At 39.4% G+C, this 27,680-nt stretch overlaps 1 protein-coding gene across 1 annotated transcript in view; it reads left to right on the plus strand.

Moving 5' to 3' along the window:
* The window catches only part of RALGAPA1 (Ral GTPase activating protein catalytic subunit alpha 1), a 131,305-nt gene that overhangs the window by 76,624 nt on the left and 27,001 nt on the right, over positions 1 to 27,680 (plus strand). Inside the window, exons 34-39 of the mRNA XM_063439456.1 lie at positions 11,812 to 12,664; positions 13,208 to 13,279; positions 13,564 to 13,687; positions 15,793 to 15,948; positions 22,205 to 22,363; positions 23,374 to 23,501. Coding sequence (XP_063295526.1) covers positions 11,812 to 12,664; positions 13,208 to 13,279; positions 13,564 to 13,687; positions 15,793 to 15,948; positions 22,205 to 22,363; positions 23,374 to 23,501 — 1,492 coding nt within the window. The remainder of the gene's footprint in view (positions 1 to 11,811; positions 12,665 to 13,207; positions 13,280 to 13,563; positions 13,688 to 15,792; positions 15,949 to 22,204; positions 22,364 to 23,373; positions 23,502 to 27,680) is intronic.

Consider the following 27,680-nt stretch of genomic DNA (forward strand, 5'->3'; position numbering starts at 1 on the left):
AGCACTGACCACACAGATTCCCATCAGTTGTCATCTAATATGTACAATGAGCAGATTTTTCATGCTGCGGAAGCATGATTTTTTTTATTAAGAAAAAAAAACTTGAGACATACAAGGACCTCCTATGGACAACATGCTTTTTCCCCCCTTCTTATTTCTAGAAAAGGGTCTGACCCATTCTCCATCTTACAGCCTGTAATCTTTTGTTCTTCAATGATGCCAGCTGAAATATTGAGTGCCAAAAGAAACTTTTATGTCCATAATTTAGGATTTTTCACACCAAAAAATAGAGGAGGGCTTTGAGCCAGGTTCCCTAATGGTAAACACAGCAATTCTATTAGCAGCCGCGGCACCGGTAGAAAGTTGCTCAGTGGGAAGTCGTACACAAATCATTTCATTTCTTGGATCAGCAAATAAATTGAAACCTCCATATGGGTCTCAATTCATCTATGGGATTAGACTTGTTTAGGCTGCAGCTTCATTTCCTGTTTTTTTTATTTATTATTATCTGGGGAATAAAAAAAAATAATAATAATAAACTACAGCAGGAAAGTTGTATTTTCCTTGAATAGTTTTCATTTTATTTAGTTTTTGGTAGTTGTATTTTCACTGCAAATACATTCAATTTATGTATTTTTTTTCTCCTCTTCACTTATGTAAATTCTGTATAATATTGCACTTCAGTTTTGAGATCTTTCAAAAGCTGAATGTCCCCATTTTGTTATCCTGAAGGTGGCAATTGTTTCTTGGACTCTTAAATGCTTGTACTGTGACATTGTGGGACCTTTAAACATCTGGATCAGCAAAGATTTGCCAATGACTCCCAATAAGGAGTCAGGGCTGTAACTACAGACCATGCATCGTTTTTCCCAGTGAAGAAATTATAAGCTTAATGTTTTAAATTATGAGTAATGCAAGTATGGATAATTTTATAGTATTCATAAATCGCATTGAGTAGTAGTATAACGCGTCGACGAGAAGGCAAAATAACAATGGCTTGTGCCACTTTTAGCCTTTTGTCTGTTAGATTTCTGAAAGTAATGAGTCAATTTCTAATTATCGGAGTACCTGGATATAGTTGTCGTCAAGAGCTGTTTTTGCATGAAATCATTATGGCCATTAAAAAAAATAGTTCATCTGACCATTGTGTTGGCCATATTAGCTCCTAATTTCCCTGTATTTTATATCCCTGGATCTGAAGGATTATACAATGCTTTTGCTAGTAATTCAGCAGACCCAATGAGTAGATTAAATGCTATTCTACAATGATGGCCAATAAGAAACTATGCCTCGTCCATGAAGCATCAACTTTCGAGTGGTTTGTTTTGTCGTGGTAAGCGGTAACTGCATTAGAAGATGCCACCATGAGGTATTTGTGTATTAGTTCATAAAACACAAATAGTTGTACTTTTTAGAAGGCTTATTGAAGAAAAACAAGAAGCAAACAGCCAGTTTGGGTACAAGCGGAAAATACTTTTTATAAAAACAAAATTGTAGTAACTCATTGACCAAATTGCAACATTGAGGCTGCAATATCAAAGCAGTGACTGTACAGAATGTTGCCTAAATTCTTCAGCTCTGTGTTAAATTCACTATCATTTGATGTTTAGTGTTTTAATCTCTGAACAATTCTAGAGAAGTTAGTCTACTTTTAGTCAGATCCATTACCATTTTGGTTAAATTCTGCACTCTGCCACAAGAGGGCTTCAGAAACCAGCATGCTAATGAAAGATCACGGATTTCAAGTTTTGTTCATCTTCATGTTCCAAGCTTTGCCAGCTTGTGTGTAGCATGGTTTAATGCGAAGGAAATATCCTTCCGATGTTTATGTTTAAAAAATGCATTTAGTTTGTTCAGGTAAATCCTGCAGTAAGGGTACCTTCCAAATAATAGCAAAGTATATTCTGTGTTCTGGGATGCTGATGAACGACAGTCCTCTCCGGATATAGGCTATGCAATACAACAGAAATGAGAAATTTAGTGAATACTGTAATTTTTGTTTTCAAATAGAAGGAAGATAACTTACAAGTGTGGTGCAAAAACCATTTAGGTGGTATGTTCCCCACCAAGGAAAGTGACGTCCAGTATATGATGAATATTAAAAGCAGGAGGGTCCAGGGAGTGTCTTAAAGAAATAAATCAATCTTTATTCTAAAACACAAAGCTAAAAGAGCTATAAAATATAGTAAAAAGTAACACTAATGCGTTTCACAAATGTGGCTTTTTCAAAGTGTCACAGTACACTGGATCAACACTCCTTATATAGGTACAATTGAATTATAATTGGTGGTCATGACAATATCACATGACCTGAGCTTAAAGACACAATTAAAACAGAAATGGAACAGTATAATATGAACAATAAACTTATAGATAATCAATTGTTTCTATTTTTCATTAATTGAAGTGGTCTGGATTCAGTGCCCGTGGCATTTTTGCCCTGCAATCTAAAACATTGATGTTTGTAGATACTGCAGTAGTTTGATTGAAGGGTTAAACACGCCACTAGTGGCTGTCTTCCTGACAGCCATCAGAGACGCTTCCTCACACTTAACAGAGTGTCCTTACACATTGTAGAAGGATGTCGAATGTCATCAAAGGGAAGCGTTGATTGGACGAGCATAGCACTCTCAGTATTCACATCTCGTCTGAAAAGAGAGTGTTTACATTGAAAAGTGTGCAGGGGCAGCACATAGACTTCAGAGCAACTACATTAAGCTGTAGTGGTTCTGGTGACTATAGTGTCCCTTTAAAAATTGTATTTTTGACATTGAAAAATCTGGCTCCTAACTTTTTTAGCTGGCTCCTAGATGTTAAGCTAATTTGTCAAGCCCTGCTTTAAGATCAACAAATGAGAGTGTGAGAAAGGAGAAGAGCAGAAAGGTGGAAGTGGACTTTTGGCCCATGAATTATGTTTAATGGAAGAGATCGCTTTAATAAAAGACAAATGCCCAGGGAGACCATAGGCTTGCCTGAGGAGATATAAATAAAGAATAAGGGACCGTTTAATTGGGTGTAGACAGGCTGTTCCATAGGAATGGAACTGCCTTTGAGAAACCCTGTTGGTCACAGCAGTATGGTTGTGTACATAGGGGTAGGAAGGTCACTGGCTTAATGGAGTGACAGAAGAGGAGAATACACAAGTAAAGAAATAGAAATGTATTCAGAGTAGCCTCTGGTATTGGTCAGTGCATGCACAATGCATATTTGAACAATTGCTAGGGGTATGACACTGATTGGCTGGACCACTGCCGACAAAGTAGGTTTGGAAAATGGAGTGCAGAAGAAGCATGTAAATATGACAAGAAATCATATTTACCTGCGTTATTTGGCTTTGCCTCTGAATGAGTGACTCAAAATGATGCATGTCCCTTTACGATTTCCACTAGGTACAATGAAACAAGGCGCATACTGAGTGGCCTCCACCGAGGGGAGGCACGCGCTGAGGCTTCACTTGCGGTTTGTGGTCTTGACACCTCATTACAAGGTTCTAAACCAACATTCTAAATGAGTTGTCGGGGTAGTCCCCGTTCAGGAGGTGAATGCCTTCCCTTTGTGTAGGACCGAATGTGGAGCAGGCATTTTCATGGGAAAAGTTCAGGGAAATACACAGAATATAATATAGCAATTCCCGAACAGGCAGCAGTCCCGCTACAGTGTATATGAGATTAGCCTTTTATTATGATCATTATAGTCATTCGGTCTGATAAGACTCCTGTCCTAAAGTGATTTAGGCTTAGCATTGTCCATCTGCTTTCTATTTGGAACATTTTTCTGCCAGAATTAAAAGTATGCAGAAAAAAAATAGGAATAGTGATGAGCACTCACAAAATCAATAAATCTTGAGAGGGTGTTAAGGATTCCTAGTTCTGCCTGCTGGGTAAATTTTGTAGAAATAGCGTAGTCCAGCACACCTCTGCAAGTGTCAATGACCCTTATTTATTGATATCAACAGGAGGTCCTCTTGTTTGCACCAAAAAAATAAGAATTATTGAAACCTATAGAAGAAGTGTGTTGTTGTACTTTATCTTCAATGCTAGAAAGATAGGCCTTGCTTGTTAAAAAAATAGTTGGATCTCTCTCAAATGGTTTACTTTGTGTTAGCATCTCCTTAACAAATATAGAATATACTGCTCATCAAAATAAATGTTCTATTTTATTGCTTTAAATACTTACCACTGCCACGACTCCAGATTTGGGGAGGGTTACATTTTGAGTGACATCCACCTACCAATCCATACTTTCCTACCTTTCAACCCATTTCCTTATTGTCAGTGCTTCTGATACTTCCCAAAGCAGGGGACACCTTGAAAGTAATGCCAACACACTGATTTCAATGCCAACCTATCTACGTCTGATCATTCTATTCCTAAATTAAAACTAAAGACAAGCTTGCCAGATAAGTAATCACAGCAACTACAGCAGATGCGATAAATATGTTGTGTAGAGGCAAACTACTACTCGCCTGTCTGTTTTTCCTCGTCATGATATGCCATTGACATAGCCCAATGTGTGGTGGGAACTGATTGACAGACAAGGGACTTTTACTTAAAATAAATAATATATATATATTTTTTTTGTTTTTCTATTCTATATTTACTATATATATATATATATATATATATATTAGTTTTTATTATTTTGTTATTTTACATATATGTTTAATTCCGTTTCTGCTTGTTGAATATTCTATTATAAGCAGATTATGTACAGCACCTTTGTGTTGTGAGTGATATGTAAGGCAAATTTCATTTTATTGAGGCTTGTATAGGGGTTCACGATATGAAGCAGCCATGGTTGTATAATGCCTATAAAGAACCATTTTATTGTGTCATTAATATGAATGAAAGTATGCTGTTTATTTAGCAGAAGAGGTCATAATTATGACCGATGTGAAAATGTATTTTTTTTATTTTATTTTTCCTGTCAAATGATGACTGTCCCTATTAGTGCAATGTACTCATCTGTAGGCCAGGCTAGATCTATTCTCTCGTAATTACATTTTCACCTCTCGCTTTTATCAGAGGCTAACATTTGGGGCTCTTGTAACAATTAGTTTCATGCGTATTATTTTCCAGTGCTAAGGACAGCGGGCGTTCTGTGGTTGTGAAGCTTCTCTGTGGGCCGTAATGAGCAGTAATTACCGAGTTTGCAGCACAATGCATGAATGTTTGTTTAAAACTGAATAGCTCTTTCTGAATAGGCTTCTATTAAGCGAATAGGAGCTACACAATACTATATCATCAGAGATATCTCAGAGATGGCATTCCCCACATGTCTTTTGTAAATACATATTTGTTTTCTATATATGTAGAAGCCCTGCCATTTTCTGTCACTCTCTTTTTCACCTTTCCATAGCCGTGATCCTTTTTTTAAAAAAAAAAAAATATTTAATTTTTTTTTATTATTTTAATGTATAGCAAAGATTACAATGACAAGCATGTGAGATGTTAAATGATACACGTTATTTTTACAATAGAGTATTCACTGCTTAATACGTGCGTACGCTTTATTTTTCCACAAAAACTTTTTTTTTTTTATTATTAATTAATATAAAAGGAGAATATGTCCTTTATAATGTTAGTGAGAGGAGCATTTGGCATTCAAATAATCAGAGGAAAATAATATTACATTTTGTGGGATTTGTGTTCGGTTTATTTAATTCAGGTTGAATACACACGGGGGGAAAAAATTACAGGATATATGTATTAATTTCTACCGTTTTATTTTAATATATACGGTATATGGCATAAAAATAAATAAATTATGAATATATATATTTTTTGATAAAACAAGTGTAATTTATTCACAGTTATATACACATATTCACATGAATTTTAAAGTAAATATGTCACGGAGCCAACTTTCCAGAATCAAAGTACTTGGCGGTGTTCTGTTCGAGTGCAAGGTACTTTTTACATCTTTTTGTCACAGACTGGGTGCGTTCGGCATTATTCAACCTTCCCATTCTTTTCATAGTACATTTGCATGTACTTGTATTGTTGCCGATAATGTAAGAGGTGGCGGTGGCCCAGCGCATGCAATCTACATCTCCTCTCTTAGACTTCGAGAGAAGAGCTTCCTTCTAGTGCACATGTTCTGGGCCAGCTGTTCTGCCCGATAGTGTCCTCCTTGGCTCCCTCTTGCCAATTGTGTTCTCCTTGGACCCCTCTTGCCGATTGTGTCTTCTTATGGCCCCCTCTTGCCAATAGTGTCCTTTTGGTCTGGGCGTAAAAGCCTGGTATTTAATTTACTCCAATACTCACTCAGTCTCTCACACATATCCCTTATACATGCTGTAATGCCTTGCAAAAGTCAAACTAAGCAGCAAATACATATAATATATTGTGGATTCAGGATTGTAGAATGGATTTAGCCAAGTAAAAAATAAAAATAAGGGGGGGCAGAGCCAGCACCCAAGCGAGTTGGACGCGTCCTGCAGCAGCTCCTCGGGGAAATCCACCCAAACGCTGAATACAAGTGAAAATGGCACTTTTACCGAGCCACCAACCGCCTCCTGTGTGCCTTACATCATGGGCAAAAAGGCGAAAAAATATAAGGTTGATCCTGGCTCGGGCTCCCGAGATATCGGAGCTTTTATGCGCACGACCATGCGGCAGGACCCGTGCAAGACGGCGCCGGCCGGGGCCTATACCTCGCCTTCGTCAGACGACGAGAGCCAGACGGCCACGCACTCACCTCCACCTAAGGTACCAGCGAAGCCCGCGACACACATGGAGCTAGGTGACTCAGCTCCAGCCACGAAGGCCAACATAAAGGCTCTAGTAAAGGAAATACAAGCAATGTTCCATGCTGACATGGCCCTGATTAGGGAGGAAATCTCCACTCTCACAGGAAGGGTGAAGATGGTGGAAGAGGACCTTAAAAGTGTTGGGGTAGCCCAAACTGCCACAGATGCAGCCCTGGGATCACTGCAAAAGCAATGCAGCACCCTGACTACACAAATCACTACTATGGAGGATAAGGCAAAGGCACGGAACGTGAGGATCCATGGGGTGCCTGAATCGGTCACTGACTCTGAACTACCCCATTACTGCCCAACTACTACCCAAACAAGTAAAGCAAATAGGTGTGGACTCTTGTTTTCGGCTCCCCAAAGCACCTAAAGCTCCCCAGGGGGCTCCCAGGGATATACTTGTCAAATTTATTTGGGACTCTGACCGGGGGGCTCTCATGGGAGCCACAAGAGGCTCGCCCACGGTTCCCTTTGAAGGGGCACACCTAACTTTATACAGAGACATTTCCATGCACACCCTGACATGGAGAAGGTCTCTCAGACAAATTACACAGCAGCTTCGAGAGCACACCATCACATATAAATGGGGGCAGAACCGACTGATGGCAGAGAAAGCAGGCGAAATGCACCTCCTTACGCACAAATCAGGAGCACCGGCTTTTCTTCGGGCCCTGGGCCTACCAATGGAGGCGGCCCCAGCGGACACCAGCCCTTCTTGGTCTGTCGCAAACCTCAACCCATTTGTGCCCAGAGGAACAAGAACGAGCACACATGACTCACCTACCTGAAACCGGCATGGACTGCAGCCCGTGCTGCCACTCAAAGTTCTACCTAACAATGTTTGATACTGTATTATTTTTATATAAGTTCACTAATATTTTATGTACTTTTAGTTTGTATAGGCATATGACCGATACCTATATCTGGCTCCGCGAGCTGACAGCCAGTCACCAGGCCCTGTTATTTACCCCCATCCCCTTCTCCTCTATTTTAACGTGATCCTTCCCCTAACAAGCGAGCTATCGCTCTGGGGCACGTTAATCAGCCGACCTAGCTGGCACAACTACCTACTGGCTAACTGCCAGGTCAGAACTAGGTTCTTACATGCCCTACGACAACTTTTATTAATTAACACGCACCCTAAGCGGTATTGCTCTAAGACATAGCCTTATTTCCTGAAACCCTTGAGGGTGCATGAGCAACTAATCGGCAGACTCCAGTTACTAGTTGGTCTAACAGCTTTTGCAGTCATGAGGAATTTAAGCTAGAAAATTACAAAACTGGGTTTATAGTAAGCAAGTGATGCTGTTCTTGAACAATGTGATCTCTGATGGGATACCCTTACTGCACACAATGTAACCTGTTGATCTTGTTTACCCGCAAAAAAAATAAAATAAAATAAAATAAAATAAATAAACAAAATATAAAGGAGATTTTGTTGTTTAGCTGTGAACTGAGATGGAATTAAAGGGGGGGAGAGGATGATGCTGGGAGAAATAAAAGTAAAATGAGGAGTGGTCTTCATCTGTGTCATACAGAGCAGTATGGCAAGAGACACATGTGTTTCTGCATAATGGCCAATGGGTTAACTTATTATTATTTGTTGTATTATTTATTTAACAATCAAAAAGAAAGATTTACCAAAAAAAAACCTTAACATTAACAATAAACATGTTCAGCTAACGGCAGATTCGTGTAGAAATAGTATTTTTTTCCAAGACTGTAAACGCATAGAATATCGGTGTAAGTTATCGGTTATCGGCCTGAAAGTTCACAGATTATCGGTGTAAGCTCTAAAAAATCAATATCGGTCGATCCCTAATATATATATTAGACAGCTCAAATCTTTAATCACCGTAGAGAACACGCATTCTGTTTTAATTCATAAATAAACAAACCAGATCACAAAATTCTAATCTTTAATGAACTGGATTTTCAAACAATTTGACTGTGAGTTGGCATGTGTCTGTAGATTCACAGGTCACAAGGTGTGAAAATGAAGTAGCCAGTCGACATATTAGTCGACATATTAGAACATCAACGTCTGCTGTTGATGACAATGGTAAATACAAGTGAAATTCTCTAGTCAAGTCTCTAATCCATCCACCTCATTAAACTAATGAGTTAGATTACAAATCCACTGTCCTAAGGATAAATATTGCATTACCAGCTTTCTGGCTGTAACATGATAAATCACTTCGTCTACGTATTACTTACTATGTGTTGATTGCATTTCTGTTGAGCAGGTCAATGTGACTTTGAATGCAATTACTCCTGTAATCAAATTGGAACCAGAGGCCAGCTACGGTGGATCCATAGGGTGTAGTGCACCTTGGAACCTCATCTTTGAAGGGGGATTTACTCTGTGAATTCTCTTTGCAGTAACCCGCCCAACTAGCTGTAAACATCATGTTTAGCTGTAAAATTAACCTACCCCCACCCTCTCTCTTAACAGCTGCCCTCAACAGCCCTCGATTAGTTACATTCATCTGTCATGAACCTTGTTAGTACTCCCAACCTGTTGTATATTATTATTATTATTATTATTATTATTATGTTATTATTTCTATAGCACCAACAAATTCCTTAGCGCTTTACAGTGGGTGGACAAACAGATGTGTAGTTGTAACCAGACAAGTTGGACACACAGGAACAGAGGGGTTGAGGGTCCTGCTCAATGAGCTTACACACCATACGGTCACATATGGCCCCCATACTGTCACTTACAGCAATCCACCTAGTTACATTTACACCACCCACTGAATATGTCTATCAATCCGGTTACATGCCTGTCCATAGCCACACTTCCCCCATCTGTTCATATCTTAGCCATCATCCATCTCCTTGTTCACATTCTCTACCCACCTCATCACTTACACCTACAAACCCACACAGCCACATAACTCCCTGCACTTAAAGGGACACTGTAGGCACCCAGACCATGTCAGCTCATTGAAGTGGTCTGGGTGCAAACTTCCATCATCCTTAACCATGCAGTGGTAATTATTGCAGTTTTTATAAACTGCTATAATTACATCTGAGGGATAATTCCTCCAGACAGACACTAGAGGAACATCCGGAATTGAAATGGACTTTTGGTCCGTTATCGGACACTGGATGTCCTCACGCTCTGCATGTGGATTTCCAGCGTCAGATTTTCCCCATAGGAAAGCATTGAATAATGCTTTCCCATGGGGAGATCCTAATGCCAGTGCGTCAATTGCTGCGCATGCGCATTAGGTCTCCCCTGCCGGCAGATGTCGGCGGGGGAGGAGCGTGGGTGAAGCTGAGCCAGCGCCAAGAGACATCGGCGCTGGACCCAGGTAAGTGTCTGAAGGGGTTATTAAGCCCCTACAGTGCCATGGGGGGAGGAGGGGGTTGGCGCTTGGAAAAGGGGAAATCTATAGTGCCAGGAAAATTAAATTGTTTTCCTGGCACTATAGAATCCCTTTAACAACCTGTATGTATCCACCAGTGCAGTCAAATTCACCTACCGACCCACAAAGCAATTCCCACAAACCTTATGCACACGCTCACATACACACATTATATGCAGTGTATCATGCACATATTATACACAGACTCTCATTCACATTATTTATATATATACATATTATATTTGTGATGACAGCCACTACAGATGCATCTGCAAAATAGTGGAGTCAAACTTTACTATTTCCATCAGGTCGTCTCAGAGAGACCATCTGCTTGGCGTAGCGTGGCAGTTTGCTGCACATAAAAACTAGCCTCCCAATGCTTGCCTGTCAGAAACCATTGGGTTGGCTGAGATCCTTGATCGCGATGATCTCAGCCAAAGAGGCAGAGCTACCCCCAGAAGACAAGCGTTGCAAGAGCGAAAAGGGAAGTAAAATACCTTTTTAACCCAAACAGCATTAAGCCTTTATTATTATTATTATTAGATTGTGAGTGGCTATAAGGATGACTTAAAGGAACGCTATAGCGTTAGGAATACAAAACTGTCTATGTCGTCACTGCCAATACCTAAAGGTTGCTGTCCCACCTGTTGTTGAAAGGGTTAAAATTATTTTAACACTTACGCTTTTCCAGCGCGTGGGTGCTGGCTGCATCTCCTTCTCCAGCATCACAGGGATAGGGGAACCTAATACACATGCGTGCAAAGCATGAGGACTTTCAGCGTTGTTTCGCTGAGTTAAACGCCATGAAAAGCCAGGAAACGCCTCTAGTGGCTGTCTGGAAAACAACCACTAGAGGTGGAGTTAACTATGCAATGTTATACATTGAACGATTAAGGAGACCGGGACGGTACATCTAGACTACTTCAATGAATTGAATAGCCTATTGAATTGCCTATGATTTTGCTTTAATGACAGAAGCTCTGATTCCTGAAGACATTAGCCCTTTTTGATCTTGAGGATATATTGTAACTTTTCATGTATCTTTAAAAGGACTTCTAATGAGTTTCCTGATGTATCTTTTTACATTTTGTTAATCTAATTCTCATCAGTTTGCATAAAAATTCACGTGAGCCCAGCTTTAATTAAAGAAGAGCGAAAGTAATTGCACACATATGTCCAAAGCTTTTCTAATATCAATGCTGCCCCCAGGCCTTCGCTCCCAAATAAAGATGAATTGTGGACTTTACCCAAATTCATTGTTTAATTATTGGTTGCAGGATAAGAGTGGTGTATTAGCTGGAAGGATGAGCCTCATAATCTGCCCTTAATTTGAACATCATTCTCAAATTTGTCTTTCTTTGTGACCTATAGTTAAGCCCTGTCAGACCTCTACTTGTTTTTCTCCTGTGTCATACCATGCCTGGAAAACAAAACCTGTTATTCTGTTGATCTACAAATTTGACCCGTTGTGTTAACTGTTAACCAGTTTTCATCAGGTTAACCATTTCTTCATTGAAATTTTGGTCAAGCTCCCAATAAAAATTTATAGAAATATTTATTGAAAAGTTAACAATTAAATTGACAAAATGGGAAAAGCTTAATTGGAAATTTTAACAAATAAAAAATGCTTTATTGGACATAATGTTTTTTTAAAGTAAACGTTTTCTGTCTTTTCAGTAAAAACCCCCAAACAGCAAGGTCTTATTCCAGTGGCTGCACGGACAGTTATCACACATCTTGTGAATCACTTGGGCCACTACCCAATGAGTGGTGATCCCGCCATGCTGACAAGTCAGATCTGCGAGAACCACGACAACATATACAGCGAAAGTTCGGACCTCTCTCCACAGCTCTTCCACAGCCCAAATCTGCAATTCTTTGTTCTCAACAGTACAACACTAGTTTCTTGCCTACAAATTCAAGCAGAGGAAAAACTACCTCCTGGTGAGGAGCTGTCTTCTGCTAACTCAACTGTTCGTATAATTATGAGGGACCTTTCAGGCAAATACAGTTGGGAATCCTCTATTCTTTATGGACCTGCACTCCCATTTTCTGGACAAATGTCTCACTGGTCTTCCTTTCTGCCTGCCTTTCCTCCTCCTTGCATTAGTCAGGAGGAAGAACAGACATCAACCCAACGGGAGTCTGAGGACTATTCTTCATTTCAGTCAAGGAGGAGAGGCAGGGAATCTCTGCCCCTATGGGACAGTTTATCAGACGAGGAAGATGCTTTGGACTGCCTTTTGCAGTACCTGGGAACCACAAGCCCTGAGTGCCTTCAAAGAGCGGGAGTCCCACTGAATGTGCCATCCCCACCACCCGCTTGCTTCTCAGAAAAGCTAGAGAATGAGGTTAGCAATGCCATTTTGAAGCAGAGTGTAGAGGAGATGGAATTTGTGGAAAAGCATTGTAGTAACCTCCACATGAGGGCAATGCCTCAAGAGGAGCCAACTTACCAAAAACCCCTGTCTGCCTTCTACTATGCCCGTCTATTGCTCAGCATCCTTGGCATGAATTCCTGGGAAAAGAGGTAAATGAGGTGCTGTATGAACGCCTTGTCCAGTTCTAAGCTTCAGCTGTAATTTCTAACCCTAGAGTTTTGTCCTTTTTACATTTAATATGTAAATCAGATTATACTGTTTATTGATGGTGTTCATAAGATGATTGATCAACATCTAAACCAGTGCATCTTAAAGAAAGGCTCCAAGCACCATAACCACTACAGCTCACAGTAGTAAAATATATTGCAGCACTACCAATATACCAGTGTACTGTAATGGCTATGGTGCTTGGGAGTGTTTTGGTATTTTACTAATATTATTATGTAATGGTGATCTACATTGTTGTTGTCGTCCAATGGAAGGACATCTGGTCTGGTTCATCTTCATGATGTTTATTTTATTATACCACTAGTTTACTAGCTCTGGACCTCAAGTGTCTGAACAGTATGCAGACCTTCTACGTTGGAAATATCAACTTGATGTTAAAACGGAAAGTTGTAATTTGGGGGGACCCAACCTAAGTGAGATAATGAATCATGTACCAAGGATTTAATACATTTCTATCTTTCCAGGAGAAATTTCCACCTCTTAAAGAAGAACGAGAAGCTGCTTCGGGAACTGCGAAATCTAGACTCCCGACAATGGTGAGAACGCTCAATGTTTTTTTTCCTTCCCAAGGCTTATATTATTATCAGATTCTACTGAAACATAAGTGGAAAGTGCAGTCATCCTCTCTCCATATTTTCCTTCACTTTACACCCAATACAAAAGTTGTTTTGGTGACTATAGAGTGTCCCTTTAAGACAAATTCATTCTGGCTTCCTGTGCCATTAACACAGATATATTATTGTGAGCATAACAGACTAGAAGTGTCTGTGTATTGATGTAGTCACTGTTATTTCACTCATGTTGTTCTATCTCCAAACAGCCGCGAGACACACAAAATAGCAGTGTTCTATGTTGCGGATGGTCAGGAAGACAAGCACTCAATCCTTTCTAACACGGGTGGCAGTCAGGACTATGAGGACTTTGTGGCTGGACTTGGATGGGAGGTATATACACAGGCTGCACACAAACAACATCAATAGAGATTCTGGATTGCAGCTATGACCTTAATGCTTCCCTGTCTATTTCCCTTATTTCATAAATATATCATCTTTCTCACAATACCTGAAAACTAAAACGTGCAGAATACGCATTGTACTAATAAGAATACTGCATCCAGTGGAAGTAAGTGATAAACAGATCACATTCATTATAAAACAAGTGCAGACAAGAGTACCAAAACTACACAGAATGCTACCTGGCTGTAAACTACACACATGGAGATGACTGATGTTACAGCAGCCAGACAGGATAGAGTGGTCTTGTGTCAGATAACAGCATATTCTGACAAAGATCACTTAAAATTGCTGCACACACTGGGCAACATGGGTAAAGGTGATGCTGGGCATTTAATTAAAAAGAAATCAATATCCAAGAACAAAGACAAAGTTAGCTACCAAAAAAATAAAGTATGTCATGTTTGCTTTTAATAGAGCATTAGAAAAGTGGGTGAACTTGCTTACCTGATATGTGCACCCAGTCTGACTTCCTCCACTACAAATTCATGTTGCGTTCATACAGCACAGCCCTTGCCCTCGCCAAACAGTCATACTTTTCCTCCCTCATTAGTTCATGCTCTCGCAATCCCAGGCGTCTCTTTGACACCTTTAACTCTCTTCTTCGCCCTGCTTTGACCACCACCCAAGCTAACCTTACAGACGATTGCTTGCCCTTCTCTTTCTCAACCACACCTAGTTTATGCCTTTCCTACTCTTCAGACTTTCTCCCCGGCTACTGAACAAGAGGTGGCTGCGCTTCTCCTTTCCTCTCACCCCACCACTTGCCCGCTCGATACTGTCCCATCTCACCTTATCAAATCTCTATCCTCTTGTCTTGTGCCTTCCTGAACACACATCTTCAACTGCTCTCTCTCTTCTGGTGTTGTCCCTGCTGCCCTTAAACATGCTACTGTAGTACCAATCTTAAAAAAAAAAAAATCTCTTGACCCGTCCTCCCCCTCTAACTATCGTCCCATATCCCTGCTCCCCTTTTCCTCAAAGCTTCTTGTCTCTTGTCTTCTTGTCTTTACTTGTCTGACTTCCTCAATTCCAACTCTCTATTTGACTCTCTTCAGTCTGGCTTCCGCCCCCTCCACTCTATTGAGACTGCTCTTATTAAAGTCATTAACTACCTAATCACAGCTAAACCTCTCTGCTTCATTTGACACTGTTGGCCATGTACTCCTTCTCCAAATTCTTCAATCTCTCGGTCTCTGTGACACTGTCCTCTCTTGGTTTTCCTCCTATGTCTCCCAACACTCATTCAGTGTCTCCTTTTCTAATGATACCTCCTCCCTTCGTCCTGTCTCTGTTGGAGTCTCCCAAGGCTCTGTACTTGGTCCCCTTCTATTTTCTCTTTATACTGCCTCTCTTGGCAAACTTATTACCTAATTTGGATTCCAATATCACCTGTACGCTGATGACACACCTCTCCCCTCTGTCAGTCCTTACATTGGCTTCCTGTATCTTATAGGAGTCAATTCAAGGTACTAATCCACACCTATAAAGCACTAACCAATTCTAGCCCCACCTATATCTCTTCACTGATCCGCAGGTATGCTCCTTCTCGGTCTCTCCACTCTTCTCCTGTCCGCTGCTCGCACCCGTACAGCAAACTCACGCTTGCAGGACTTCTCGCGGGTGGCTCCTTTCCTTTGTAATAGCCTGTCTACGACCATCAAGCTCTCCCCTAGTCTTCAATCATTTAAAAAGTGCTTCAAAACCAATCTCTTTAGGAAAGTTTTTGGCCTCCAAGAGTCTACCTCACATACCTGTCTCTTGCTCTCTCCTAAAGAGAAGCACTCTATTATCTCCTCCAGCTCTGCTTCACTCCACCTTGTTTGATTGCTACCTCCTGTCCTATTTGGTTTTACTCCCCACCTACTATAGACTGTAAACTAATTTGAGCAGGGCCCTCTTCATCCTATTGTTCCTGTGAGTTTTTGTAATTGTCTCATTTAGTGTTAAATCTTCCCCCTTGATAATATTGTAAAGCGCTACGGAATATGCTAGCGCTATATAAATACCAGTAATAATAATAATGTTATATGCAGGTAAATCTCTCCAATCATTGTGGTTTTCTGGGAGGACTTCAAAGAAACAAAAGCACTGGACAAAGCACACCCTACTTTGCCACGTCCAACGTAGAAGTGATGTTTCATGTCTCAACAAGGATGTTGTCCGACTCAGACGACTGTCTGACAAAGAAGGTAATGTTTGAATATGCACAAAGAAAGGCCATTGATCTACCGAGGTATCTTTTTATCTGTTGTGGGTAAAAAGGGAACCTGTCGGTGTAAAATGTGTTTAACTGTTTGCCTATAAACCGAAAATTGATTTATCATTATGGTTGTTCTCTTGGTAATAGCACCGTGCTGCCTTATAAGCGAATGAACTGGATAGAAATGCATTTTTGCTTTTTGGAGATAGTACATTGTAATGTAACGCATGGATGTAACCAAAACCTTTGTAACAACTCTTTTGATCAGTATGTTGTCTTGTTGCTGCTGGTGTACTATCAAATGCTGTATAGGGATGCTAAGGTATCTGGTTCCCTTAAACTTTAACAGCGCATATAAATCCTTTTTTTTTTTTTTTCAATCATAAATATTATTGTCTAATAGAGGAATGTAATTATTTTTTTTAATATTTGAGGAACCAGTAAAGCAAATCAGAATGAGAAAATAAGAAACCATTCCTTTAGGAGTCCACGGTTGTTCTAAGGCTGCCAGAGCCACCATATTTTCCTGGAAAATTATCACTTCATCATGCATAGGTGTCCTGCTTTGTGTATGTATGTATGTTTTTTGTTGTTGTTTTTTTTCTTATGACCTCTTGCAGCAGGTGAACTGTACATGCTGCAGGGAAGCACTTTTCATGCCCTGCTGTACAGTGTGAGATAGTGATCATGTACAGAAAACCATCTATGTTGGATGTGGCGTACCATTTCAGGTCTTTTCACACCAGTCAATCAGTTTCCAGGCCACGAAAATATACCTCGGTCATCAAAACATCTGAGCTGTATCTTTAAAGTCAACACTTTATATTGAAAAGGTTTAAAACCCTTTTCAATGCCGCTCTGCTATGCTTTAACTTTACCCCATTAAAATCCACCCTGCTTCTTAGCATATCTTCCTTCTTAGCATGCATTTAATTCCATTGACACCAGTATGCATTCTGCATGTGATCTACTAATGTTACTTTAGTGAGTAATGTACTTTATCGTCTCCTATCTACGTGCATTTTCATTTCAAATCATTCTCTAATTGCTATTAAATGCCTAATGGTTCGAAATGTTGATTTCTCGGTGTGCGTTAAATCTACCTGTGATTATAAATTGAAGGCATTAACCAATCTGACTGCATAAGTATTTGTTTCTTGTGAATATGGTAAATTCAGTATTGCAGCTACCCTGATAAGGTCTCTGATCTTCTGGCCTTGTTATGGTTGCCCTCTCTGAGAGATTAAGTTGTCCCTTGGCACCTTCATACATGCATCTTCAGAGGTGTTAATCCAGTCAGTGGAAGCAATAATGAGCACAGACTGGAGAGCTGGGGTTGCAGGAAGTGGGAGCTGCTTGACCTCAGCATGCAGTTTAATACCTCTAATTAAATTACAAGAATGGAGTGTTGGGCACCAGCTTGCCTCAAGCACTAGCTGTGTGTTATATTCCAATATCAAACCTACCTTCCAAATGGATGCACACCTCTTTCTTTTAATTGTTCTAAAAACAACACAAAAAACATGTCAGCAAAATTTATATATGATAACAAGTTTCTCCCTCTCTGTATCGCTGCATTTACCATATTTTTAGACATGTTAATGTATTTGCCATACAACTGTTGGTTCGCTGACTTTAAGTTAGCCAGGCCATGCATCCTTTTTTATTTTTTTATTTATGTATTTATTTTTATTTCAACAAAATGACCTGTTGTGCCGTGATTCAAGGCTTGTGAACATTCTCAAGTTAGATTGCTCATATTTTATTTCTGTGTGTTTTAAGCTTGTATCAACATGTGCAGTGCTAATCCTGTTGCACACACCGTTATGCAATATCTGCATAATCACATCCTTTCTGATGTTCTGAATTTGTTTCCTTCCTACTGTGCCAATTACAGTATGTACCATATCCACATCCTTTAATGAAATGCAAACAAAGGCGGCCCTTGTGGGATCACACTTCATAGAACTCTCTCACTGCATGCCCACAGCTGCGAAGTGTAGTTTTATATCTACACAAAATATTTAGAATGCTTATTAACAGGCGCTTGGGTTAGGCACCACAGAACTAGTAAAGGACAAATATGTTTGTTTGTTTGTTTGTTTTTTTGTTTTTGTTGCTGAGATTTTATGTACATGTGCTTGATCACATTTTTTTTCCTTTTCTCTTAATTGACTTGGAAGTAAAGTGACTTGTTGTTTTCCATATTATATTTTTATGCAAAAAAAAGTCCCAACATTTTGCATATACTAACCCACAGACACCTTACAAACATCAACCGTGTAGGGAAAACTCACATTGTCCCCCTAGTTCACTGGGTGACAGAAAAAAAAATCTGTGCCGAATGACCACTGTCGAGTTGTAGATTTCAACTACTGAACCCTAGTATTTATTTTATACATAGTATCAAGGCTTTTTGAATATCTTTAGTTAACAGACTGCCGTCAACAATCATGATATCTTTACATAGATGTTAATATTTTTTTTTTATGTTGTCTGGTATATTATATTATATTATATTATACCAGACAGTAAGGGTTTGGTTTGGTTCATCTGGGTATGGTGTTCCTCAACACACAGATTCTGATACAAAAACTCAATTTCCAAATCCTGGAGATCATTCCAAAAATTACGGAAATAATTCCCTGAATGCATACGAACGCTCATCAGAAGTGAGATCACTTGTTACGATCATTCCCTTCACTTATTGTCTGATGAGGGGTTTAAGCACCAACTCCTTCCTTTCCTTTCTTCCAAGGATACCCTAATATGCTACTTGCAAAGAAGGAGAATGTAAGATATGGCAACTCACTCTTACCGTCTGTTTAGAAGAAAGCCTCCAAACGACGAGAATCACTGATTGATGCTTTTGTTCTCCTTTTATCAGAATAAGATGGTGTACCATGTACCACAAAAGAAACAAATAATGGCTCAAGTGCCCCTTGATGCTCTTGGAACTTGTTACACAGGACCAAGCAAGTTCACAAATAGCATTGGTTAAACCATTTAAAAAATTTTGTATTTTCTTTAGTATGAGAATTGAAAAAAACTTCTTAAACCCATGTAAATCTACACTGTAGGCATTATGCCTATGTCATATCACGGAACTGGTTATTGTTCCTGGAGTCCTCTAGCACTGTCCCTCTATTAAGTTGTAAACCATGTTCAAGCAGTTTAACACTAAATGAGGGTCCCCTTGTAGCCCACAGTCTGACCCCCACTGGATGTATGGCTAAGGCTGAGATTACACACTTCCTTCAAGCCATACCAGTTCATACCTGCAATGGGAGCTGTGATAGTCTGAAAGTGGCCAATGTCTTTCAAAGAGGCTACAAACTACTGGTACTCAACTTCATCTGTTCCTTTTAAAATTGTTAATATACAAAGTCATGATGAATAGGTTACTTATGAGACCATGAGTTCCCGACGATAATGTCTGTTGTTGGAATAAACCATGGAATGGCACATTTTAGGCGAAAATAGCTGACTTGGAAACATGGGTTAATTTTTCTAGTTATTCTGTTTCTGCCTGAAACTTGCAAATATCTGGTGCGTTCCTGGCAATCCACGGTTTATTGTTTAACCCTGATAACGTTATGGATATGTAGATTGAATCTGTCCGGTAGTCCAAGCTCTAGCACAAATGTTTTTACTTTCCTAGATTGTTTTTTTTAATTTTATTTTCCAGGAGGGTAAAGATTTGTGCCATATTTATTATTTAACATTTTTGTTCAAATAGTAGTTTTTATGGTATAATTAAATAAATATAGTCTTCTACTACAATGCCAGATGTAGCAACACACATCTTGCATTCTGGGGGAGAAACCTCTTCTCTAAAGATGACTTACCGTACTTTCCACATTTTGGATCATAATAATTCCAACATGTTTAGAGTTTTATTATATGTTAAACCAACAATGTCTCTGTTTGTGATGAGAAAGATTTGGTTTAATTCATTCAATGTTAGTGTATTACCAAACCTGGTCAGATTGTAATTTTGCAACTAATGATTTGCAGATAATTCTATCTGCTGGTTTAGCCTAAGAGGAAGTAATGACTTTAATTATTATTCATAAAAGCAGAAGATGCTTGTACAATAAGTGCGTTTCTTGAATTTGAGAAATGGAACAACTCAATCACGCTTTCAAATCTTTTTCCATGTACTGTTTTACAATTATTCGTTAAGCGCTGATACTCAAATGTATGTTCTCCTGCATTCTACCATATCCGTAAGTCCTATTTTGAACGGTAGGCCTTTATGTTCAGCTTTGACAAGTGGAGTGTGGAGGAACACACAGTGCTAACGATCACCGCTGAAATCTGAGAATAGAACTTTATTGCATCAATGTCCAACCTTGGCACCAGATTTCATTTATTTCACGTTTCTCATATTTTCAGTTAGTATGAGGGCTAACCAAAGGAAATGCATCACGGGAGCCAAAGTGATAGGATGATGCACGGCTGGGCATGTGTAAAGCAATGTTTTTAAAAAATGGGGGGGGGGGGAGGGAGGCGGTTCTTTGTAAAATTCTTCCTACTAATTAAAACAAAGATTTTCTTCAGGATAATACAATGAATGCCTATTTGTTACTATTTATTGCATATTGTTACATAGGCTGAAAAGAGACATGTCCATCAAGTTCAACAAAAAAAAAAACCCCAGTTTGAAACAAACTAGCAAAAAAAATCATTCTTAATGCCAGAATGGCAGTCTGATTTATCTTTTAAGCTATTACCCCACTAATTAAAAATGATATCCATGAATATTATGTTTTTACAAGTATTAATCTGTAATTACTTACACAATGTGTTTTTGGACAGATTGAAATAATTTCAGAGACACACTGATTTGGTAAATATGTAAGCCATTCTATTAAACCTAGAAAGGAGTCTGTGAGCAAACTATACCCATAGTATTTCCTGCCATAAAATGTACCATGTATGGTTTGAGAGGTATTGCCCTTTACCCAAGCCCTATTTTTTTATTTTTCATTACTCTTCACAAATGATGATCATTGACCTAAGTAATCGGCCAATTTAAAAATCATCGGCTTCTGTCAATGGGACTACTTGCCTTTATTCCACAATCTCCATATTAAAGTGTTCCTGTCCTTTTAAGTAAAATTACGTTTTGGCGAGCCTTTAATTCTGATATTAATGCAAATGTTACTACATATGTTTCAGAACTCATCTGAGAACAAATAGTCTCTCAAACTATTGCATTGAGTATGGAAAAAAAACATGTTTTGAAATAAATAATTTAATGTTCCTAAAAGCTGTAGTTTGACGATTCTCCTTTAATTTTACTGTGTTACTGTGTGTAAACTAGGACATGTAAATCACAGAGCTTGGCCAGGTTCTAAAAAAAATAGTCAATTTTAATCTTAAGTTGTTACCTCGTAAAGCACATGAGTAGTTTTATAAGTGAATATGTAACATTCACTAAATGTGCTTATCAGAACCTCCCCACAATCCTAAGCTTGCTTAAATGAACACCTTTAGGGTCAGGAACACATATTGCTGACCCTACAGTGTTAAAAAACATGCTTGCCCCCCTTTACATAACTAGAAAAGTCACCATATTTCCAGCACCGTACGGGTCCGCATGTGTTGGCTCTGCCCCCGGTCTATCTCCTTGGCTGACATCTCTGAAAAGGCAGTGTCTACATTAAAAATCCTTCAGGGACTGATTGTACTCACTAGAACAACTACATTAAGCTGTCATTGTTCTGCTGACTATAGTGTCTCTTTAGATTGGTGTTACCTCTATTCTATTTGGCACATCAACATGTGCAGTGTTCATCCCGCCATTTTGTTGAAGACTTCTTTTCTAGCAGAACATAGCAGCAGTAAGGTTGCTGCTAATTGGTTTTTATTTCAGGGTCAACAATCTAGCACATAGACTATCACAAGTACTCCTGAAAAAGTGCTTTGTCCCTGGAGTCCAGCAGTTGTATATATTCCAACTGTAGGTTTAGACATGTTGCATTGTTGACGAGATCAACAAATTCTGTATTTGATGTAATTTTATATATGTGATGTATCAGTAGAGACAAGTACTGCTGCCCTTTCAAACAAAAGCTAAATATGTTCTTGTTTTGTGTTGTCATGTCATTTTGCTCTTACAGATATTATATATTTTTTAAACTCTGTACAGTTTACAGTGTTGGCTTCAGTATTTTGAAAGCTCAGTTCAAGTCATTCAATTATTATTATTATTATTTTTTTTTTATCTCTCTGTAAAGCTTCGTCATCTTGGTAATGATGAGGTCCATATTGTCTGGTCCGAGCACAGTAGAGAGTACCGCCGTGGCATTATTCCAACTGAATTTGGGGATGTGTTACTCGTCATTTACCCCATGAAGAATCACATGTTTAGTATCCAGATCATGAAGAAGCAAGAAGTAAGAACATTTTTAAAATGCGTTTTTTAAAATGCTGATTGACAGCCACTAGAGGCTGTCTTAGTACTGCAAACTAATCATTGCAGTTTCTCTTCTTTCTTCAATCTAATTTTTGCACTTTTATTTTCAATTCACCAAACTTTGTTTTTAACCCCTTAAGGACATATGCCATGTGTGACATGTCATGATTCTCTTTTATTCCAGAAGTTTGGTCCTTAAGGGGTTAAAGGGACACTCCAGGCACCCAGACCACTTCTGCCCATTTTTATAAACTGCAATAATTACCTTGCAGGGTTAACTCCACCTCTAGTGGCTGTCTACTAGACAGCCACTAGAGGGCACTTCCTGCTTCATAGCAAAGATTTTCTTTGCTAGAGCGTCGCTAGACGTCCTCACGCTGTGTGAGGACCTCCAGCGTTGCTCAATTCCCCATAGGAAAGCATTGAAAAGCATTTTCAATGCTTTCCTATGGAGAGACCTAATGCGAGTGCGCGGCATTGCCGCGCATTAGGTTTCCTCAGCCGGCGGGCGGGATCAGTCTCTCCCACCGGCTGACGTTATTACTGGGTGGAGCGACGCCAACCCGAAACCACCGCCGAGGGACATCGGCGGGTTCTCGGGTAAGTGACCCGAAGGGGTTTTCACCCCTTCAGCTACCAGGGATGGGAGGTGGGAGGGAGAGGGAGAGGGAGAGGGTACCTGCCGTGCCAGGAAAACGGATTGTTTTCCTGGCACTGGAGTTTCCCTTTAAGGAGCAAACCCCTTAGAGTTTATTTTGATTCAGTAACTTTGACCTTTTGGTCCACTCTGACCTTTCTTCTTTTCCACCTGTGATGGTCATTATCTTTTCAGAGCTATTATCTTCCAAGTTAATATTGGCCCTCTTCGCCTACTGTTCCAGTATGTCATACATGTTTTGTTAGAATTAAATATTTGTCTTGTTATATATATATATATATAATGTGTGTGTGTGTGTGTTGTATAACTAATTGTAATTGTTTTGTGCACAGGTTCCGTTTTTTGGACCACTGTTTGATGGAGCCATAGTGAATGGCAAAATTCTTCCTGGTCTGGTTCGGGCAACAGCCATCAATGCCAGCAGAGCACTTAAATCCATTATTCCACTTTACCAAAATTTGTATCCTTTTTAGTATTAGATACCACCAAATGGTAGGTAACCATGAAGAGCAAAGAACATTTTGTGTTAAGGTCATTATCAAGCTATTCTGTAAGTTTCCATCGATATATTTGTTTTTTGGTAGTTTATCTACTAATTATATGTTCCTTTCACTGTATCTTAAATTTAAAGTAACATTCCGAACATCTCAATTAAGTTTTTATGGTGCCTAGACATCCAGCACACTGTTTAAGTGTCCAGTTACGCTCGTAGTCTTTCAATGGCACATAGGCCGAGGTTTCCTCATTAACGGCAACGACTTGGCTGGGAGAAGAGGGACAGAGCACACAGGCCCTATACATGTCTGGAGTTAAACCGTTAGTAAATGGTTGAACTCCTTAAGGTAAAATGGTGCCCAGTACCTCAGGCACAATTGCAACATAATTGAGACGTTGTTATGGTGTCTGCAGTGTTATTTTAAGCTAGTAATCGTGGGAGTGAAACGTTTCTTTTGTTTCTTCAAAAGTGATCTCCAATGTAAGCATTCTGCAAGCTCATGGAAACATATTTTAACATAAACAGACCATTTTGTGGTACATTGTGCTCACAAAACAAATATAATTTTGGACAATTCACAATTTAGTGAATAAACCCAAGTTATTGTATGTGCAGGTTGGCCTAATATATTAAAGGAGCAGTCTAAGCAACACAGATATTAACGTGCTTTAGAAGTTGGTATTTCTCGCTCTGTAAATTGAACTTTAATCACACATAGTAGGCTCCTACAGAGTCTAGAAGGCTATCAAAAGAGCAGGAGATAAGAAATTCTAAATTGAAAATGTGCAGTAAATGAAGTGTAAACATTAGATGACTATTTACAGGAAGTGTTTAGAAAGACTGTGAAAGTCACATGCAGGGAGGTGTGACTAGGGCTCTATAAAGAAATTGATTTTACTTCTAAATGGCAGAGAATGTAAGCAGTGAAAGTGCTTCATTAAGCTAAAGTTGTTTTTGTGCCTGTAGTTTCTCTTTAATAAGTTTACTCATTACATTTATTGGACTGATAGTTAATGGAATATATATCAATATAGCTTTTGTACTATTGACAGATGTTTCAGAATGAAGACGTTGTTCCTGTACCAAGTACACACCATCCAATTCTTAGAACTAATTTCTTTCTTAGCAAGCCTTTATTTTAGTGCAGATTATAAACACAAATAATTTAATGCCCATCTCTTTTATGGACGGATATTTTTGTCTAGAGCAGCCGTTTCCAACGCTCTCCTCACCACTGTTCCAGGTTTTGTCACCATTCCAACTGGAACAGAACCGAGAAATGCTTAAATCCTAGGCTGTTGTGCCATGAGGGCTGGGTTTGAAACCACTGGCATCGATCAGTGGTGTCCGACCTAAGTCCTAAGGCAGTTATCTGTGCTACTAAATTCACCATTAGATTTCTAACAATTGCTGCAATCATCCTGCCTTTTTTTATAATGTTAGCCCCTGCAATAATTCAATATATTGCCTCCTCTAGCTGGTTAAAGCAAAAAGTGTAAGACTAACTTGGCTAATTAATCTTTAGCGTACTGTGCATTGGCAAGTGGTAAATTCCATTTTGGGGGTGGAGAGGACATGCTTTTATAGAGCACGAGAGTCTTCCTAATGGTTTGTGACTGAAATAATAATCCTGTGACTGCTTCTGAACAAAATATAAATACCCATAAGATAATTACTTTGAGATATGTTTCTATTTTCTACTTTTCACTCCCTCTTAAAACATACACCACAAGTCTCTTTTAAAGCATGCATTCAGCTAGTCCACGTGGAAGATAAAAAAGATTTTCCCAGCTTTTTTTAAAGGCCTTGTTTTGAGAAGTGTAGAGTTTTAACAAATGGGCATTTGTGCTTCTGAGCGAAATAGGCCATTTATTGATCGCGAGTTGCATCTTGGATCAATCAGGCAGAATTACGGCAATCTGTCTCTATCACTGCCCGTGGCTCTGGGTCTCCTGCCCTCCCCTTCTTTGTCCTTATCATCCACTGAATGTGCCAGCTTTTTCCAAATGGGCTAAGCTTCTATACTTTGTCCTCTATGCCCACATTTAACAGCTGCCTCCTACAATTACAACGAGGAGGTACAACAGGCAGAGATCTGCAGAACAATGGCTGATTTCTGAACTAGTAGGAGATATTTCTGTATCGGCCAGTAATGTATTACTTACCTGTTGATAGATTGTTGTTTTTCTTCTTTTTCCTTTTGTGATAATTCCTTTAAAAGGCTCAGAGTTTATCGAAGAACAAGCTGTGTTGTTGTCTTTAACCCATCAATGGTAGTCTGCACTATATAACAATTTAGCCAAATGTTCCGATCATCTTATTTCTTTTCAGTGTAATCTTTTTTCTTTAAAGATCACTCTTAGAACTTTACAGTTATAAAACCATGTTGCAATTTTTCAGTTCAAGATTGTGTGTTTTGTACTTTAGAGTTTTTGTTACCGTTCAAAAGAGCTTCACAATAAATGTGACCTGGACCTCATAAACCAGGTTTACAATCATTGAAATGCTGAATGTAAGTAAATAACTGCATAAAGCAGTCTATATACTTTTTAAAAAACAATAAAATTCTTTCTTTTTGGTGAGCAGTAAATAATAAACAATACAATTAGTGCAGCATGCACCACAATCAACAACTGGACATGTGGGAAAGGGGCCACATAATGAACAGTGCTCAATTAAGAGCATAATACAGTTGTTTACTTGAAATTGTATATTAAACAATGGGTTAATGCATGGGAAAGATCCTATCTTTAGGTGATGTCTGCTGATCTTAGGGTCTTCATGACTTGTGTGAAGGACTTTTTCCAGTCCAGGGTGGATAGGCAGAGCCTCCAGAACCGCCATCCCACCTTGGAACAGTGGAAAGCGAACCTGGACATCAGAGGGGTTCTCAGTCGGAGCCCTAGCCTAGACAGCCGGAAGCAGTTGTCGATTTGTATACCTTTGGTTTGGCGTTGAGGTAGGAGAGTAGCCAGGATGTGTCTATTAACTTGTGGTAGTTCTTGCCCATGGATTGTTTCAGCAATGCCCAAAATGTTAAAGTTGTTGCATCTCTTGGCATTATCCAGGCTGTATATTTGTGCCTGTATGGCCAGGTGGGAGGCCTGAAGTTGATGTACCCGTTCCGTGGTATCTGCTTGCCTTTGGATTATAGAGGGTAATGTCTTCCTCCGTCGCCTGAACTCTGGCAGTGGCCATCATAAGTTCTTCCCTGATGACAGACAGGTCTGCATTAAACTGTGCCCTGATATTTTATATTATGTTAACTAGAACCGTTAGATCTTCATCCAGCAGTGGAGCGTTTAGTCCCCCTGTGCAAGTGATTTTGTCAGGAGCATCCAGATTTTTATTCTCTGAGGAGGACAGACAGGGGTCTGGCTGCACCGCTATTTTAAGTTTAGGCCTTGATTGCAGCAAGTGTCTGATGTCGCGAGAACCTTCCACTGTGAGGGGTTTGATTATCTTAGTCCTTTTCCCTATGTCAACCCTGAGTACCGCGATCAGAACCTGAGGGAAATCAGCGAGTGGATATGTGACAAATGGGCTGTATAACTGATAAGCAGCAGGAGCTTAGCTGTCATGCGTCATCTGGAGTCAATATGACGGTATAAAACAGGAAAAGGGAGGGCGCCTTGCTGTCAGGCGCTAGAATATTGTGAGAGCACTGGTATCAGATACCAAATTTCACGTTAGTCAGCCCAGAACTCTTGTTTGGGGCTCGCTAATGAGCCTCAATGACATGGCAAAACTTGGAGTTTCAATCTCTTTGTATGCGCATCAACATTTATATTGGATACTATTAAGGCAAATTGTAAGTGTATGTGTATTTGCCATTAGTAATTCAGTATCAATATAATGTAATTGCCCTATTTTTGTTATTGTAATTGTTTTATATGTTTTTTTTTACAAGTACATTTACCCTCAAAGCAGTACCTTCTAAAATAATATTATGTCCTTCACATCAATCCTCTGCTTCTTGCCTTGCAACCAATCCACAGCTCTACAAACACTACTCTCAACCCTGTTTTTTCACTTAGTGTAATATATATTGTGGCCGTGTCAAAGACTTTTGCAAAATCGAAATTGATCACATCCTCTGCATTGTCCTGGTTGTTTCTCGGGTGTTCGTTAATTAGTTTAATC

This window comes from Pelobates fuscus, chromosome 13 (genome assembly GCF_036172605.1).
Source record: "Pelobates fuscus isolate aPelFus1 chromosome 13, aPelFus1.pri, whole genome shotgun sequence".
In the NCBI taxonomy this organism is placed as follows: domain Eukaryota; kingdom Metazoa; phylum Chordata; class Amphibia; order Anura; family Pelobatidae; genus Pelobates; species Pelobates fuscus.